This window comes from Chinchilla lanigera, unplaced genomic scaffold (genome assembly GCF_000276665.1).
Source record: "Chinchilla lanigera isolate Chin_1 unplaced genomic scaffold, ChiLan1.0 scaffold00026, whole genome shotgun sequence".
Taxonomy (NCBI): domain Eukaryota; kingdom Metazoa; phylum Chordata; class Mammalia; order Rodentia; family Chinchillidae; genus Chinchilla; species Chinchilla lanigera.
In genome coordinates this window covers 19,603,581-19,622,263 of record NW_004955427.1, presented here as the reverse complement: position 1 = coordinate 19,622,263, position 18,683 = coordinate 19,603,581, and the positions used below count along the sequence as shown (strand labels likewise).

General features: G+C 35.5%; 1 protein-coding gene across 3 annotated transcripts in view; it reads left to right on the top strand.

Moving 5' to 3' along the window:
* Gsk3b (glycogen synthase kinase 3 beta) overlaps positions 1-18,683 on the top strand; it is a 181,166-nt gene that overhangs the window by 48,874 nt on the left and 113,609 nt on the right. For all 3 annotated transcript variants that reach the window (XM_005386460.2, XM_005386461.2, XM_013515157.1), the window contains exon 2: positions 13,506-13,699. In XM_005386460.2, coding sequence (XP_005386517.1) covers positions 13,506-13,699 — 194 coding nt within the window. The remainder of the gene's footprint in view (positions 1-13,505; positions 13,700-18,683) is intronic.

Below are 18,683 nucleotides of genomic sequence, written 5' to 3'. Positions count from 1 at the left end.
TTAAGTTGCATGCTTCTTATCATAATCTAATGCTGATGATCTGAGTTGGAGCTGGAGCAGTGATGCTAACATTGGGGAGCAACTGCAAATACAGGTTACCAGAGAGGTTTGACTGCACGGAGACCATAATAAATCATTTGCAGACTCATATTAAAATACTTACAGTGAGTGACAGAGCTTTTTACCTTGTTTTAGATCTTTTAATTTCTGTGAATGTGCCTGTCATTAGTCCACTGTTCGGTAGGTTGAGGCTGTGGTAGTGAAGTAAAGAAAGGTTCCCTAATCTAGTGCAGTCCTCCTTGAAATCATGTTAGACACACAAACTTAATGACAAACTCAAAATATAAAGAGAAAAATGAAAGATAATAGGAAGTAGGGGGATCCTTCTCAAATGGGAAGATCAAGAGATGGAGGGAGGGGATAAAAAAGAATTAAAGTGTGTTATTTACATGTACCAACTCCACACAAGAACATAATCCTTATTTACTGCAAAAATAATCCAGTGCAGTCCTTTCTAAAGAATTATTTCATCACCAAGTGCAGGGAGTACATTCCATTTTCCTGAGGTACTTTTTCTTCCCTCAATTTAGTACATTAGCCTGGAAGATGGTAGGCTTGCAGGTGATGAATAGGGTACCCTTTTTCTGTAAAAACATTAGAGGGAGAGACTTTTCCTTGATCTTCCCTTTCCTATTTAGACACCCCCTTTGTAGGTGTCCATAGCATTTTCGTGCTCCAGTTTATACTGTACTGTATTTAAGAATATCATAGATAGTTACCCAGTAAGGGACAGTTACCTTTTTTCTTTGTTACTGAGGAAAAAAAAAGAGTATTGATACTGATGTATTTGCTTCCTCACCCTAGATGATTTTTAAAAATTAAAGCAGCATGTGTGTTTTGTTTACCCTCACGATCACTGTTTTCTAAATATACTATGGTTGGAGTGTCTAACTTTGTAATCTGTTTAACTGTTTAACGTGTTTATAATCTGTTTAACTGTGTAATCAGACTGTGTTTTAACAGCATGTGAGTTGTTTTGCAAGTTAAAAGCTGTTCACTTCTTATTCACTTCAGTTTCATTTGAAATATGTGTTTGGAAATGACAGAGGCCTTCTGAAAAGGGCAGCTTAGGGATTTGGTGTTCCCCAAGGGCAAACGTTCTGTATCAAGAAATTGTTTACCATCTTTATGTCTTCTCAGCTTGTGCCATTTCAGATAATGAGTCAGCAGTGTGGCAGATAGTCTTACTGGTAGTGTATCCTAGTGTGTTCTTCCAAGGCCCACTAACAGGAGGATCATCAGCCTTACTCCTTAGGCAGTGGCAGCAAAAACAAGTCCTGATTGTAAACCCACTGGGAGTGTAGTAGTGTGTCATTCTAGTGGCTTTTATTTAATAGAGTCCAGGTGTAGCATTTCTTCTAACAGAGCTTTGTGGGGAGAAATGTGGAGAGGTGGGCTTAATTTGCTGTATTTCCATGACATTAAGTTCTCTAAAGTCTTCAATGAGGAGAGGGTAGGGGGATAAACTGGCTTATAGAAGGAGAAAGATAGGGATACAGTTAGAAAAAAACAATATGGATTGGATCTGAAATAATCAGAATCATTTGGGACATTAGTGTTTTTCTTTTAGGCATGTTTCTTGTATATTAAGTACTAACATAGCATTGTTACTCATAGTTTGTAACCTCAAAATTAATTACTATTTGAAAATGTGTAGTGAAATGTATGGATTTCCTTGTAGAAATGGAATTAATGATGGAACTCTTAATTGTTACCTGGCTATTTTCTTTTCTATAGCTAATATAAAGAGATTCTTAAAACAGCTGTTAGGAGGTACTCTATGTCCATTTGAACAGATAAATTTTAACATTAACCCTCTCCCAAGCTTCTGCTTTAACAGTTTATGAGTTATTTTTCAAATTGAATGTACTTTTCCATAGGAAGTTTTATAATGTATAAATGTGGTTAGGTTCCTTGGCTATCCTATAAAAGCAAACACATAATAGTAATTTTGCAGGGATAGTAATTAAATAATTAAAGGACTTTTAAAGAAAGTCCTTTTGAAAGAATTTTGAAAAATTCTCCCAGATGCTGGTACTTGAATGTTAAAGGGATTTAACCAAAGGAAGAAAGTGCTATCCTGCTGATTCACTAGCTTTGTTTGAGGTAATTTTCTAGCTATTTAGTGGAGTGCAGTTCATGGAGAGGACAAAGAAAATAGTTTCCTCAAGTAACTAAGATTTGAAAGAAACAATATAAGGCAGAATAATATATATAAGATGTGTGTTTTTTAAAAAAAAATTGGAGTAGATTTAGCTGATGTAAAAACAGTGTGCGTTTAGGGGAATGTAGGGAGGGTGGACATATATGTGAATGGTAGCTGATGGAAGAGAAAGAATGTGATTTTAAAAGTGTGTTGGGTTGGTAGCCCTAGTGCTGGTCAGTAACTGCTGCTGGGTATGTTTGGAAACTGTTCAGAATGGCGGATGGGGAGCGGTGCACTACGTTGCTATTTTCACCTAAACCACTTCAGAGTTGTTTTTTTATGACAGTAGACAACAGTCACCAAAAACATTTAGGTAGCTTTATATACATTTGGGTATTTTTCTGTAGTAAATTAGCAAATAATACTTGAATTTATGAAGAGTAATATAATATACTTTAGCTAAATGGAACAGGAGAGTCCTAAAACTGTTTGCGATATAGAGGACCTTGGCCTATATATTCCTTTTTGTTTGTTTATTCCCTGCTTAATCATCCTCTCCCCATATGTTTCATATAAACTAGTGCAAAAAAGAGATAATCAGGAAATGTTCCTTCTATTCTGCAAAAGAGCAGCTACTGTTAAGCTGTAGGTTATTACTTTGTGTTCTGTTCAAGTACTTAAATGTTTGCTGTCACTATTGTGATATGATTTTATATTAGGGGAGTTCTGGCTTTCCATTTACTTACCGAAGATAGCCTTATAGCTCAGACAAAAATGGTAAAATTATTTTTTTTTTTTTTTTTTTTTTTTTTTTTTTTTTTTTTTTTTTTTGAGACAGGGTCTCGCTGTGCAGTTCAGGCCGGCAGTGAGCTCACCTTGTAGCCCAGGCTCATCTTGAACTCGCAACAATCCTCCTGCCTCAGCCTCCCAAGTGCTGGGATTACAGGCGTGTGCCACCATGCCTGGCAGTGATGCGTTTTTAAAAAAGGTGTTCTTGCAGTTTACACTAATAACTGTAAGGAATCATACTCAAAATGATTATATTGGGCTGAGTTATTTTTAGTTGTTTATCTTGAAATATAAGTGCCTCCTCCATTCACTTCCATTTTTATAGGTATTGGAACTCCTACAGTTAGATTAGATGACCTGGGTTTGTTTTTCGATTTTACTTACTTTTTGAACTTTAATTCTTTCCTTCTTGATTTTTGTATTGGTTCTAAAATGAGGTAATGTGAGTAAAGGTGTTCTGTAAACTCTAAGTAGGCAGTTTGTTATGAATGGTGTGTAGTGATTCATCCTAGGGAAAATTGTCCAATAGATGAATCTGATCTTTGCTTTATCTTCTTAAATCTAATGAGAAACATAATTCTTTAAAGATGGGGATTATAATGTCTCGTGTATCTTAAAGGTGCTTATTTCAGTGATCTTAAAAGTCCTTACTAAAGTATAGTGGAAGCCTGCAGAAAGTGTGTTCACTTATAAATGAACCGTTACTTTACAGCCTGCTATATGCATATGCATTAAATGGGGCTACACCAGGAAAAAAAAAAGTAAGGAATACTTGATTGTTGCCTTTACAGATTGAATATTAGTTAAACTGTAGTTGGTAAAGCATATAGAACGAACCTGGAGTAAGCAGTAGTAAGTCTTCTTGGAAGAAATGTGATTCTCTGTCCTCCCAACACTGAAATTTTAACAGCAATTTTTAGCTTAATAACAGCTGCTTTAAAATGTATATAAGTTTGTATGCTGTGGTATGGGAAAACTAGTTTGAATTAATGGCTGTGGATATCTTCAGTGCATATTTCTAGTGGAGGCAGGATTGAGTAAGTTATTACACTGGGGGCATTTAGGTTGCCCGAAGGTGGTATTCAGCATCAAATGATATGTGGTGGGCCATCCTAGGCCTAATCCATTAAGAAATGTATAGAGTATTGATTTTTGGTGTTGTGCTTATTATTACTAAAGATTAGGTGTATTGCAAGTACATCAGCTTTGTGGGCACTATTTTCTAACTTTCTTCTGGATTTGTGGCTGCTCAAGATTGGTGCTGCCAGAGTGACCACTGGATTAGTGACTCACTGGATTTTTAAAATTAGCTTCTTTAGTCTGAGTACCATTTATTCTTTGATAGCCTAATACATTTTTTTCTTAAAATTTAAGTGTACCACATCTTTCAAATTGGATGGTTTTTAAGTAAGTCAAGTGGATAAACATGTTTAAGACTTAAGAGATTCTAAAGTAAATTCTTTATGTGCATGCTACAGACTTTTGGACTTACCTGGAAAACAAATGTTTCTTTTTTTGTTTTTGTTTTTTTGTCTTTTTGAGACAGGGTCTTGATATGCAGTTCAGGCTGGCCTTGAGCTCACTTTGTAGCCCAGGCTGATCTCGAACTCACAATGATCCTCCTGGCTCAGACTCCCTACTGCTGGGATTTCAGGCATGCACCACCACGCCCAGCAACAAATGTTTCTAAAATACATGTGGAAATTGTTTCAAGTGATGATTGAGACCAAATTAAATATTTACTTATTTGGAGGTTTGGTTTGATTTTACTTCTGTTTATAAAAGTTTAAAAAAATAGTAAATATACTTGATTCTAATTCATGGATTTTAAGTAAAATAGTATTTAAGTTCAAAGGGTTGAAAATTAGCATGGTTCATTGTGATGTTTTATTATTTGATTTATACTAAAATTAAAATTTTAAGAGAAGATAAAAAGTAAAGTCATTTCAAATCAGTTCAAAAGAAGGATGGATATTTCATAGCAAAAATTTGGATAGTGAGTAGATAATTTTATCAAGACCCTTTATAAAATATTTAAATGTTTAGTTTTATTGAACATAGGAAATTACTTTTAGAACTTGAACAACTATGTGCTACCTTTATGGAATATAGAAGGCAACAGGATTTAGAGTTCATGGACAGTTCTGAATACTGGGATATGTTTCATTGAAAGGTTACCTTGGGTAAATTAGCAACCTTTTTGAACACCTGTGGTTCTACCATTTGTTAATGATTGTTCTGTGTCATAAGGTTGTTGTTACAGGAATTAAATGGAATGTTATGGTTCTTTCTCAAAGTATGTAGCTGGAACTACATTAAGAATCATTTGGGAGCATTTATTAAAAATACAGTTTCATGAGCTCTACTCCAGATCTACTGACCTTTTAGGGGGGACAAAATCATTGAATCTTTGCTTTCATTTCCCAGGTAATTCCCATGCCCGCTGTGAATGGTGCTTGTAAAGTCTAAAGCAGCTCCCAAGAAATTACTTATATAAATATTCATGTAAATTGTACCTAAGACCTTAAATATATCTCCTGTCAAGTTGTTACTCACTGTTAAATAGGGATGCTCCCCCACAAACCAGAATTATTTAGAAAAGAATAAATCCGCATGTGTCAAATTGGGTCATTTATTTTGCCTATTTATCACTGTATTTTCAATATATGGTAGAGTCTGTGGTCAGATGGCTCCAAGGCAGAAATGGGGTGGTGGAAGGGCATGGTGGAAGAAAGCTGTTCAACCCCATTGACAACCAGGAAGCAGAGAAACAGAGAAGCCAGAGACAAGAATGTACTTTTCCAGGTCATGCCTGCAGTGACCCACCTCTAACCAGGCCCCACTCCTAAAAGCAAGTCAGCTGTAGCACACTTACGATCTGATAACCTTCCAAACAGATGAGGCATTTGGGGGACTGTCAAGGGCCATTCTATATAATTTTTTGGGAAAAATCATTTCATAATTAAATAGTGATTAGCACTTGTCCAAGGCCTAGTATCTTGCCATTAGAGCTGCCTGTGGTGTGTGGAAACAACTCTGTGTGCCTCTGGTCATAGTTGAGGCCTTCACAGTTGTGACCTCAACAGTACATCAGCCAAAGACATCCTGTTTCCTTGAGCACAGAGTAGTAATAAAAAAAGGTTTTGCCTGGGGAAAAAGATGAACTTACTATTAACTTGCCATCTCTCTACTCCTCAACATAAAATCTTCATTTTCTTAAGATCACCTCAGCCCTCTGAGTTGGTCCTCATCAACATAAGATCCTTCTCAGCTAAGACCACCGCTGCCCTCTGAATCATCCGATAATCCCCTTGCCATTTTCCTTAATGTAAACATGATCAGTAAATACCAAGGTTCTGGCTCCTTTGTGGCCTTTTGTTCCTTGTAAACAACAACTGGTCATCTCATATCCGCACTGCATTGGTTTGTCTCTTGTTACGTCTTTTCACCATGCGCCATAACACCTTGCAGGAAATTGGGGGCTTATTGTAGGGTACTCTGATAGGGGACATTTTAGATACAAGCCATAGTGCAAGCACAGAAAGACTAAAAAGCACTACTTTCGTTTGGCTTAAAGTAGTCAATTCCCAAATCCTAACAATTCTACGTGAAAAATTCTTACATAAATTTGGTAACAAACACTGGCTGAGCCATTGCATTTATTGTGCTACACACTGTGCTGATGAGCAGTAGGAAGACGCAGATGAGATGATGTTGGCTTTTCATAAGGGTTCATAATGAAGGGCCCAGACTCTTAATAATTATAGATCATTTTGATGAGCACTGCAATAGCGGGTATATGGTGTGTAAATGAGCCTGATGGCACAAGAGAATAATGTTCTTTCCTATTCCTGTTGCTAATAATTCAAAGTTTAGAAAGTATAGTTTATTGAGCACCCACTGTGAGGCATGCACTTAAAAAATCTACCTAACTTATGTTATTTAATCATCACAGGAATCCTATGAAGTTGCAGCCATCTCTTTTTTTGTATATACTAAGGGGTGAAATGTGAGTTTCAAACCTTACGATGATTTCAAAGTCCATATTCTTTCACCAGTATATCATTGTGCTTTTCTCTAAGCATTAAAAGCTGATTGATGTTTCTTAAGAAGGAGAACTTTGTAGTTCTTCAGAATTGATACTAATTATAATTTCATTAGTATATTTTTTCTGTGATTGAAAACAACTTGAGTTTTTCTTTATCTCTGACCTCTGCCACCCTATTATTTCCATTCTGTTTCTAGAAGTGACATACAAAGAAACATGTAGAGAAGTGAACCACTGTGTGATATTATCCATTGTTTTCACTACTCCTCTTGTTTTTTACTATTCCTGTCCGCAATGGAAATTTGGTAAATTATTTTGTTTTCCCAGATCCTTTAGAACCATTTGGGAATAAGTGGTGCATAAGGAAAAAGGTCATGTTAGAAAGATTTTTATCACACTGAGTTTACTTAGGAATTGCCCTGAAATTTTATAATACTGTTGATCATTAGGATTGATTGGACTAATTCCCTTGTATGGTTGGTGTTTCTTTTCTTTCATCATATTTTCTCTTCTTTAAGGTATATGAGCAGGGTGACTCTCTGGCTGAAGATTCCACAGTGTAGAGCAGAGCCCCTATTTATTTTATGATGACAATAAATTCTGTTCAGAAATTGTACAGCTTTTATTCTGTGGGCCTCAGATCCATTTTATTTCCTTTGCTAATTAATTTTTATGTTTCATGCAGTTTCATTTAGCAAGATAGTGAGAACATTTTGCTAGATAGTTGCTTCAGATAAAAGATTATGATTTAAAGAACCCAAATAAATGACATGATAGAGAAATGACAGGCAGTGCTGTATTATTTTTCCCTAAGACTTTTGTTAGGTAGAAAAGGTGGAAGTGCTTTGTATCTTCCAAGTAGTCGCAGGTGGTGGGCTGGTTTCTTTGGACGTTTGTGGTAGTCTTTTAATTTTCTGTTACCTATCCACAGGCTTTATTCTTGAGGTAAAGCAGATTCCCAGAGAAAGGTCACCAGAGTATTTCTTGGATTGGGTCTTGACTTTGCTCATTTTGTTTCAGTAGTATGGTTTATTAATATTCTCTAAAAGTATCTTGGTTAAGAAGTATTTCACTTGCTGTATTTTCTCAACTCTGAATTTTGAGAACTAGAGTCTTTTAACAGAAGAAGCATCAAGCCAGTCAGCTGTGTTGGTGCACACCTGTATTCCCAGCACTCTAGGAGGCTGAGGCCTGAAGGTCACCAAATTCTAGCCCGTCCTGGACAGCTTGCTTCGTAAGACTGTGGTAGATTAACTAATGGTCAACTTGTGACACCCAGTTGAACTGAATCAGCATGGTGCTGGATGTGGAAGACCCACCAGAGGATTGTTGCCAACAGCATAAAAAGGAGAACTGGAGGGGATTTTCTGGAGATATTTGTCATGCTGGCTTTCCTGATACGAAGTTGGCTGTTTTCATCGTCAGAGGAGCTCAGGACCTCACTGTTGCTGAAGATGGCTGCAGTTCTTTTCTGGGGAGCTCTGGCTGTAGCTTTGAGTGTCACTTGCTGTCTCCAGTGCAGATCCTTCAGCCTGCTGGTGCAGACTTTATAGCTTCTACCTTTGGGCCTTCCTAGTGTACATCTTTGAAACAGACTTGCATGAGGCATTGTCCTGGGATCTAGGCCTCCAGTTGGACTCGTGAGGGCCATTGTCATGGGCTCTAGGTCTTTAGCTGGATTCGTGCAGGACATTGCCATGGGATCCAGGCCCTCAGCTGGAGTCTTTAGGTCTGTAGTATGTGGACAGATCTCCTACACTCTTTGTATTTGACTCTTTGGATGAGTATTATAAAATAATCCTATAAATTATGTGTCGTGTATTAGATCCTTCTTTCCTTGTAAACCCTGACTTTAGCAGAGACCCTGCCTCAAAATAACAAGGCAAAAATGGTTGGTAGATGTAGCTCAATATGAAGGTTCTGAGTTTAATACCCAGTACTACAAACACAGGAAAAACTGTGGGGAGGGGGTCAAGTTAATGGCTTTGTTAAATAAAATATGTTTGATTTTGAGATTTATCATTCATATAAAATAAGAATGTCAGTGTCATAACCTCTAAAATACTTAAATATATTTGAAGTGACCTTTTGATATTTGGATGCTTCTTTCTTTGGATGTGGTCCATATCACAGTGTTACATTTGGTTTTCTCAGTAATCAATCTGAAGATTGACTTCAGAGGACCTCAAAAATGTGACTACAGGGTGTTCCTGAAAGGTACAACCCTGTGTTTATGCGATTGGGAAGTAAGCTGCATGTATGGTATCAGTTAGGGTTTACTAAATGTCATATGTGATATATATATATATATATTTATATGTGATATTTGTGATATATGTATGTGATATATGTATTTGTGTATATATAATGTCATATGTGATATATATATTTATATGTCATATGTGATATTTAAAGGATTTACAGAGTAGGCTTAAAATGGCTGCCTATGAAGTCAGGAGTGGAAGAATGCTAAAGGCCAGCTGCATGATAGAGAGCTGTAGGATCCAGTCAAAAAGTTGAAGGCCTGAGCTCACTGCAGAGTCTTGTGTGAGTCTGTATGGGAAAGCTGAAAGGTCTGTATTGGAAGCCTGAAAGAACTAGAGATCAATGTCCAAAGGTGATAGCAAAGAGCAGAGCTTCTGAGAAGCAAAAGGGTATATACTTCTTTCCCTTTTTATTCCATCCATTGAACAAGCCTATTGGTTGGAGCCATCCACATCCTGGCTGGGTTTTTCCTCTTCAGTTTGATGCTTATAAGCCAGTGGTCTAGACAAACCCAGATTGTGGTCCACTAATCGGCTAGGTGTTTCTTAATTAATTAATTCAATTTGATACCAATTAACTATCACAGATAAACCCAAATTTGCTAAGGCTTTTGAAAAAATTCTATATTTAATAGTCTTCAATAGAAAGTCTTTTCCATTGTTTCCTGAGGAGTTTATTGTGGTTTATATATTTAGGATTTCTCTATTGAGGTAAAAAGTAAAGGATATAATTCTACATTCTGATTTTAGAAGGAAATTTGTACCATGTAAATGATTCTAATTGAAATAACAATTCCCAGGAGTTTCCTGGCCAGAGGTCTGGAGCTGAGCTAATTCCCTCTGCTCTGCTGTTGTACCTGCGAGACAGTGGCATTTTTTTTTTTTGAAGACCAATTTTATCATAATAACTGGTATCATAAATAGAGTGAGAATCATTGTATCATGTATTCTGGAAAGTTTAGTATTGGGCAAAGTGGTTATTTAATGAGACAGATTTGTTATGATTTGTAGGTTTTCATCTCTCTCATGGTTCAAAAAATCTTATTTGGTTGTTCCAGAATCAGTTGTTTTAAAATTTTATTATACGCTTTTGCTGTGGGGTAAGTTTGAAAACCTAATTGTACCAAAGTATATCTGTGAATAGCTTTTCTGCTACTAAGGAATGAATAGTGGAGGCCTGAGCATTTCAAAGATCATTCATTTATTTTCTTCCTATTCCCCTTTTATGTTATTAAGGAAGTATGAGAAAACGTGGTGTTAGTCTTTCAGCACTAGCAGGAAAGTTGTAAAATATAGTAGAGGCATATGAAGTGTTTAAGGTTTTATATGTTGATCTTTCTTAGTCTTTTTTCATTTGCACAGTAGACATTTCTATGTTGTTATGTGTTAAAGTACATAGAAGAATGGGAAAGTTCTTTGTAAACAGTGACAGTTTTTCAGTTACCTTATTGCTAAATTGGCTGATTATAATACTAAATGGTGACATGTTTTTCCCTGACAACACGAGCTACTGACTGCCAGTGCTGGTAATATTCATGCCAAGTCATGACTTCGCCATTCTTTTCAGTTCTGTTATTTCAGATCTTTGGTAGAGCAGTTTGAAGAGTTAGATTTTGGAATAAAAATTTGAGGGTGCTTGAGGTCTATAGAAAGCCTGAGAACTGTATTGCTCCTGGCATACCATTTCATATTAGAGAGGATAGCCTGTAAGACATGTCTGCAGTTTCTCTAACTGCTTGAGAGAAAATAGAGAAAATATTTTAATTCCTACTAAGATTTTAAGTATTTTTCCCTTAAGTATACAACAGGGTGAGAGGATTGGTCCTTGTCCACATGAAATCTCAGGGTTTTGTTGTTATTGTTGTGGTTTTGGTTTATTTGAGATAGGATCTCACTATATAGTGCAGGCTGGATTTGAACTTGTTTATGTAGCCCAGGCTGGCCTCGAACTCAACGATTCTCCTGCCCCTACCTCCCAAGTTCTAGGGTTATAGGTGTGCAGGACGTCACCCAGAGAAATCTCAGTTTAAAATTGAGGTTTTAGAAATCTCCAAGTAGATGTACTGTTTTTACTCTTTTAACAGTATTATTTCCTGTATGCTTTTTCTTCTTTTCAAATCACAATTCTGGGGTAGACTTTCTGGTGATTACTGGTTACAGTGAAGAGATGGTGAATTCTGGGGTTGTGATGTATTATCTTCCATAGTTTTTTTCTCAAACCTTTGACATAAAAAGTTGTTTTTAGAAATGCAGCCTGAGGTGACAAGTGAGTCAAGTTATCACAAGTGCTTATACTGTTTAAATTCTCTTAAAGGGGCAAATACAAAACCATGGATCCTGTGGGGTTTTTTCTTAATTGCAATATCATTGTACAGTAGAAAAGCATAATTTGTCATTGAACTGCAAAAAGGTTTTGGTTTCCATTGAAATTATGGGGCACAGCAGCCATTCTTAAAATTACCTTAATTAAGATAATGACGCTTTGTTTTGTGAGTTAAGCCAATGAGATTTTGCAAGCATCTTGTTCAGTGTAATTCTTGATTCACAATTCTTGATTCTGTGTGTGTGTGTGTGTGAGAGAGAGAGAGAGAGAGAGAGAGAGATGTAATTTAAATTTAGATAACCTAGGGGAAAGTTAGATGTTTAAAATCATCTACTTTTTAGTCTTCCTTGGATAATTGGAGTATAAGGATGTATTAAAAACTGGATTTTAATCTTTCTGGAATAGACCTTTTTGGAGCTCTTTATTTAGCATTTAAATTCAAAAGATTGTGACTCTGTCTTAAAGAATGCAAAATACAGAAAAGAAAGATTTATTTTATAAATAAGGAAGAGATAACTTAGGATTTATAGTCCTGACCTGAAAAATTGTAGGTATGCTCATTCATAAGTACCATATTTTTCTTTCATTAGGTTAGTATGAATTTGGTTAGCAGTTTAAACGTAAAATAGATGTAATGGATGAATAAGAGAGGAAAAAAAGACAGTTCAGTCAGTAAGCCTGGAGAACTTATGGTGAGAATTATTTTTAGATTTGCGAAGGAAAAGCATCAGGAGACACATACTGCTATTTCAAGATTACAGTAGTCTGTAGAACCTATGTGTATCTGAAATCACTAAAAGAACAACTTAAAGCTCTCTCAAATCAGGGACTCGGTAGCCTAGTGCAGTTCAAAATAGTTTTAAGAATTTAGAAACAAGGGGCTGGGGATTTAGCTCAGCGGCACAGCGCCTGCCTGGCAAGCACGAGGTCGAGGTCGTGAGTTCGATTTCCGGCACTGGAAACTGCCCCCCTGCCCAAAAAAAAAAACCAAAGAATTTAGAAACAAGGTGATTGTAGACTGTGTGTAGTCAAGGTAGCTCTTGAGTTTGAATTAAAGAGAGCCTTGGATTGTTGCTAGGGATAAGGAGAAGGCAAATGAGATGAAGAGAGACTGTGAGAGGACTAAGAAAGTAAGCTGCTTGTAAACGGGACTCAACTCAGAATGGGGTTGACTTTTAAAATTTTATACTTGTTAACCCCAATTTAGCATTGTTTTTCCCATCAGAATGTTCTCTGAGAGACTACTAGTTTCTTAAAAAAAAATAATAAGCAAAAACTCAAAACTTTACTTTGCTAAATACAGAATGATCTAAATAGAGTTGATATATTTAGAAGTTACTACTTTGCACATATTTTGTTTTCAAATATAATGAGGTTTTTTGATGAAGGAACTGGGACCTTTAGAATTAAACATAAGGGTAAGGGGACCCTGACTGGTCCACCGTTTGTGATTTGGTCTTAGGCAGACCAGCGTTCATGTTCTCCCCATTACTTTTAATGTGGAACAGTACTGTATAGTTCAGTGATGGCAAACCTGTGGCACATACGCTGCAGCAGGCCATTTGTATCATTGAAAGTTCAAAAGGTCTGCTATCACTAGTATAGCTTCTTCATGGGCTAGTTGTTTTGAGTGAATGATGTCATGTATATAAACTAAGCATGGTGCCTAATCTATGGGATAATTCAAATAGAAAAATTTTAAAATTCCTTATAATTTAAACATAACTAAAATAATTCTATATGATAAATTGAGATAAGCATTTAAAATAATTTACAGTAAGGAACATTAGTTTATTTTGTATGCCTCGGCAGTTTTCTCAGTATAATTCTATACAGTTCTCATTTTCAGTTTTTTCAATCCCTTCTTTCCTTTAGGAGACAAAGATGGCAGCAAGGTGACCACAGTGGTGGCAACTCCTGGGCAGGGTCCAGACAGGCCACAAGAAGTCAGCTATACAGACACGAAAGTGATTGGAAATGGGTCATTTGGTGTGGTATATCAAGCCAAGCTATGTGATTCGGGAGAACTGGTTGCCATCAAGAAAGTATTGCAAGACAAGAGATTTAAGGTAAAACTTCCGGTATTTCATGTTTTTTGTTGCTTTCTTAATTAAATGATTTTTTTTCAGTTGCTTTTTTTCTTTTGATTTCATCTGTTGTGTTCATTTTTGTTCAGCTAAACTACTTAGTGGCTTTATTTCTAGTTGTATATTTTATAGAAATTAAATATACTGATGATTAATACTTTTGCTGTCACTGCTGTGATACATGTTTGTAAAATTCTATGAAAAGGAAGTTAAAATTTTTAATTCGTTAAAAGTTATCTTTCTCTGCATTGTGGTTTTTGGTGTAAGAGTAACATTGACTGACACGTGCATTTGATAGTTTGCTGTACTTCAATCTGCAATGCAGTACTGTAATTTTTCCCTATAACTCCTTTTTTGCTATCTTCCCTTGTTTCTTTTTCTTTCTACCCCTAGAAACTAGTAATCCCCAAAATTCAATTTTCTCATTTATTTTTATTTCCTTAAGGGATCCAATGCATGCCAACTTTCAGGTCATTCTGTGTTGTGGTTAAATAAGGTATGACCACTGTTCTGAAATAGCACATAATCTAGTTTCTGTCTGCTCTAGAGTATTCTAAAGATATTCTTTTTTTAATTCTAAAATTTTTATTTCCAGTTCTTAACATTTTCCCCAAGCACTAGATTCATTTTGCCACATGCCTACTGGATTTTGATACGTGAACATTTCAGTATTATCTCACATTGGCAGTGCTTCTTATCTAACCCTGACTGACAGTTTTAAACTCCAATAGAAAGCATTCATCTTGGTTTCCAGACATTTGGATTTGCTTTTTCCTTCTAATGGCTTATCACTTCGCATGTCTGAGACTGTTCCATTCCCTCACTTAACATGGCTTATCACTTAACATGTCTGAGACTATTCCCTTCCCTCATTCTTAATATCTAGTCATTGTCAAACTTGGATGATTTTCCTGTTCCCCCTCACTCTTCCGTTGATGTGGCTCTGTATTTTTTACATCCTTAGTCAGACCTTGTCATTAAATGTTCTAACCACTAGTAAGCTTTTACTTTCTTTTGTCTCTTCCTTCCAAACCCTTCTCATACCAGCAGCATAATCCCCCAATTCTGCTTAGTCATGTTGTTCCTTCTTGGGTAATTTGTAAAGAGAGAAGTTTATTTAGTTGACTCTTTTGGAGACTGAAAGTCTGAAAGCATGGTGTAATCTTTGAGGGCCCCTGTGGCTGTGTTACCTCAGGACATAGGACACCATTGCTAAAGCGTGAGCAAGAGGGACACATCAGGTGGTGATACAGGAAGCCAGAGAGTGACTAGGCGAGTTGGTTTGATCTTTTATGTCTCCTGAGAACCAACCAGAGTCCCATGAGAACTGTGTCAGTTCCTTTTTGAGGGCACTGTCCTCAGTGACCTGATTACATCCCACTGAGCCCCACCTCTAAGGGTTCCACACCATCTCCCAACACCATTCAGTACCAAGTTCACACATGAACCTTTAGGGAACACACTCGAATCCTATCCAAACAATAGTAACTTTCCTTCTCCTAGCTAAATGATGTGCATATATAAAGAACCATGTCAAATTCTTGCTTTATGAAATTTCCCATTTATTCCATATTCCAAAGTTCCACATACCTGTGCAAATTTTCCTATTCTAAATTACTTGAGCCCTAATTGTCCTTTCCCTAAGAAATTCCATATTTTTTTTTCATAACAGTATCTCTCATATATTAGGTTTTTCTCCTGGATGCCCCTACACTTGACTTTGAGGGGGTGTTTAGAAGTTAATAGTAATGGTAATAGCAAATACTTACCAAGTTCTTATTATATGGACTTTTTTTAACATGAGAAGTTTTATTTTGTTTATATAATTTCTACTATGAGGTTGATACTATATTATTTGAATAAAGAACCTAAGTATAAAGGGGCTCTAAATTAACTGGTACAGCATCACAGGATTAACAGTTGGATGGGATGGACAGATACTTGAATCCATGCAGACTTCAGAGTTTTACTACATTTTATCATCACTGAATGAAGCCCCTTTACCCTTATCTCTCTCACACAGTATTAAGTCTAAAGTTGATCCCAGTATCTGAGTCTCACTTCCTGCCACTACATTAAATCATACTTTCTCCCTCCTTCTCCAGAAAGAGATTAGATTTGTCTGTTTTTCTGTGGTTACATTATATTTTATTTAGTGGATATACCCTAATTTGATTAATTATTTTGCTGATAGCTGTTGAGGATTTTTTTCTTTCTTTACCAAGCAATGCATATAGTTGCCTTATTGGAATAAATTTCTCTCTGCCTATATACATATTTTGTTTTATTTCCTGACATATTTGAGCACAGCTTAAGTATGATATCCCTGTATTCCTAAATTACTTTAGGGAAGAATGTACATATTTATAATAATCAGTCTTCCTATTGAAAAATGTAGCTCGTTTCATTTAATCAAAATTTTAAATATAGTTTGATAGTTTTATTTATGTAGTCCTTAAACTTTTCTTAATTTATTTGGAGATGTTTAGTAGTATTTCTTGTTCTTGTCAATATTTAAAAATAGTAGTTTCTTTTTATAAGGTTTGATTAAAAAATGGTAATTTTTTTTTTTACTAGCATGAGATTTACTTTATAACTCTTTATCAAGTTAATTATAATAGACACAGATTAACAGTCAGACTAACAGGCCAAAAATGTATAGACAATTACACTGAATCAAGGTGTACTTCTAGATATACTGGCCATGCAGGATTACAATACCATTTTTTCCTATTGTCTTTATTTTGTACTTTATTTATATATTGAGAATTTGATATTTAACCTTGTGTATGATTTAGTTATTTAACATTATGGTCTTAAGGTACACCTTTTTTCTTACAAATTCAGAAGTTCATCCTTCTTTACGGCAGAATGGTACTCCATTGTGTACAAATACCATTCATCTATTGATGGACATACAAGCTGTTTCTAAGATTTACCTATTATGAATTGTGTTGCTATAAACTTGGGTATGTGTGTATCACTCTAACATGATGTCTTTAAATCTTTTGGGACAGTACCTAGGAGAGGAATGCCTACGTCAAAGGGAATTTCTATTTTTTTTTTTTTTTTTAAGAGAATTTTCGTACTGATTTCCATAATAGTTGTATCATTTTACGCCCACCAACAATGAAGAGAAGGATTCCTTTTTTCCCTGCAGCCTTGCTAACATTTGTTATTATTGATTTCTTGGCTATAGCTATCTTTCCTGGAGAATCTCAGTTTGTTTTAATTTGCATTTCTCGAATGGCCAGTGATGTCGAACATTTTTTCATGTTTGAACATTTTTTCATGTTCATTTTCATGTTCATGTCGAACATTTTTTTCATGTTCATTGGCCATTTGTACTTCATCTGAGTATTTGGTATGGGATGTTTTTGTACCATGTAAGAGTATCTTCTTCATCCCCCTATACAACTGAATTTATTGTTCTTTTAGTTTATCTGATTTTGTGTTATGATTACAAAGCCTTTCCTTTATGCTCAAGTTAAACAGAAATGCATCTATATTTTCTTCTAGTAATTGCAAAAAAAAACTTTTTACACTTAGATTCCTGATCTGTTCGGTCCTATGCATGGATGAGTTACTGATCTAATTTTATTCTCCCTAAATCATTACCAAGCGGTCTGAGTACAATTTATTAGAAAGTCTACCTTTGTTGCAGTGATTTGAGACGTTACTATTATGTATTAAATGTCCACATCTACTTGGGTCTGTTTCTTTACCTTCAGGTTTTTGTTTGTTTGTTTGTTTGTTTGTTTTTTTGTTTTTTTTCTGGTACTGGGAATCGAACTCATGACCTCGTGCTTGCCAGGCAGCGCTGTGCCGCTGAGGTAAATCCCCAGCCCCCTGGACCCTCATTTTTGTTGCATGAGGTTGTTTGGACAATTCTCTGAAATACCACAGTTTTAATTACAGATACTTTATGATGTAATCTAACATCTTATAAGATTAACCTGCCTTTGTACCTTTTCCTTTGGAGTTTTCCTATTTTTATTTAAAATTTCCAGAACATTAGAATTTTATTTCTTGATTAGTGGCAGTAGTCCTGTGGCTTGAAACTTCCTATAATTATAGTGATATGTACACAACTACATAGCAAAGTATTTCATTATGAAAAATAAAGAAAACAAACATGAAAGTATATTTTAGAGTTTCAGAAAACTAAAACTATTATATTTCAGATTAGGCATTAAAACTGTTTCTACAAAAACTTGCTAGGCATTTCCCAGATAATAATAGTGAGATTTATTCTTGAAAATGTTGACTATTAAGACAACTTCTTTGAGAGACGACCATGTATGACTTCTTTTTTGATTTCTTTGCTGTGGTTATAGTTTTCAGGTTTTGAGTGTTGATTTTATATTCTGAAAAATGAGTCATATATATCCATATTTTCTGTTACTCTATCTTACTCATTTTCCTTGTGGTATTATTTAAAGATGGAGATCTTTACTTGAATAAATACAATTTGTCATTGCTTTTCATCACTTAAAATGAACAAAATTGCTGTAGATTGTCTCTTGCTGTGTTCATCATCACACTGGACCACAGGTAACAGCTAATGGGCTCCATCTTTCTAAGAAACACCATGCATAGGAATGAGACTTTCACATTATTCATTGTCTTCTGGATCTCTCTGAATTTGATGTTTTCTGCATATAAGGGCAAAAAATTCTTGATTCTGGTCATCACAGGTTCCTAATTATTTTAATGGAATTATAGTAAAAAATGAAACAAATACAGCGATGGTACTTGTAAAAGTTAAAGCAAATTACATCTTGTGCACATATATAATGTCGGTTGTTACGGGTAGAGGTATTGTAAGGCTGTCTGTCAATGATGTGGTAAGATAGTAGCCCCACAACGACAGGAACTCTGAAAGAACTGTTCCAGTAAGGCCACTAACAATACACATTAATACTTTACTAGAAAACTTCAAGTCCAGTATAGTGAAGTAAAAAAA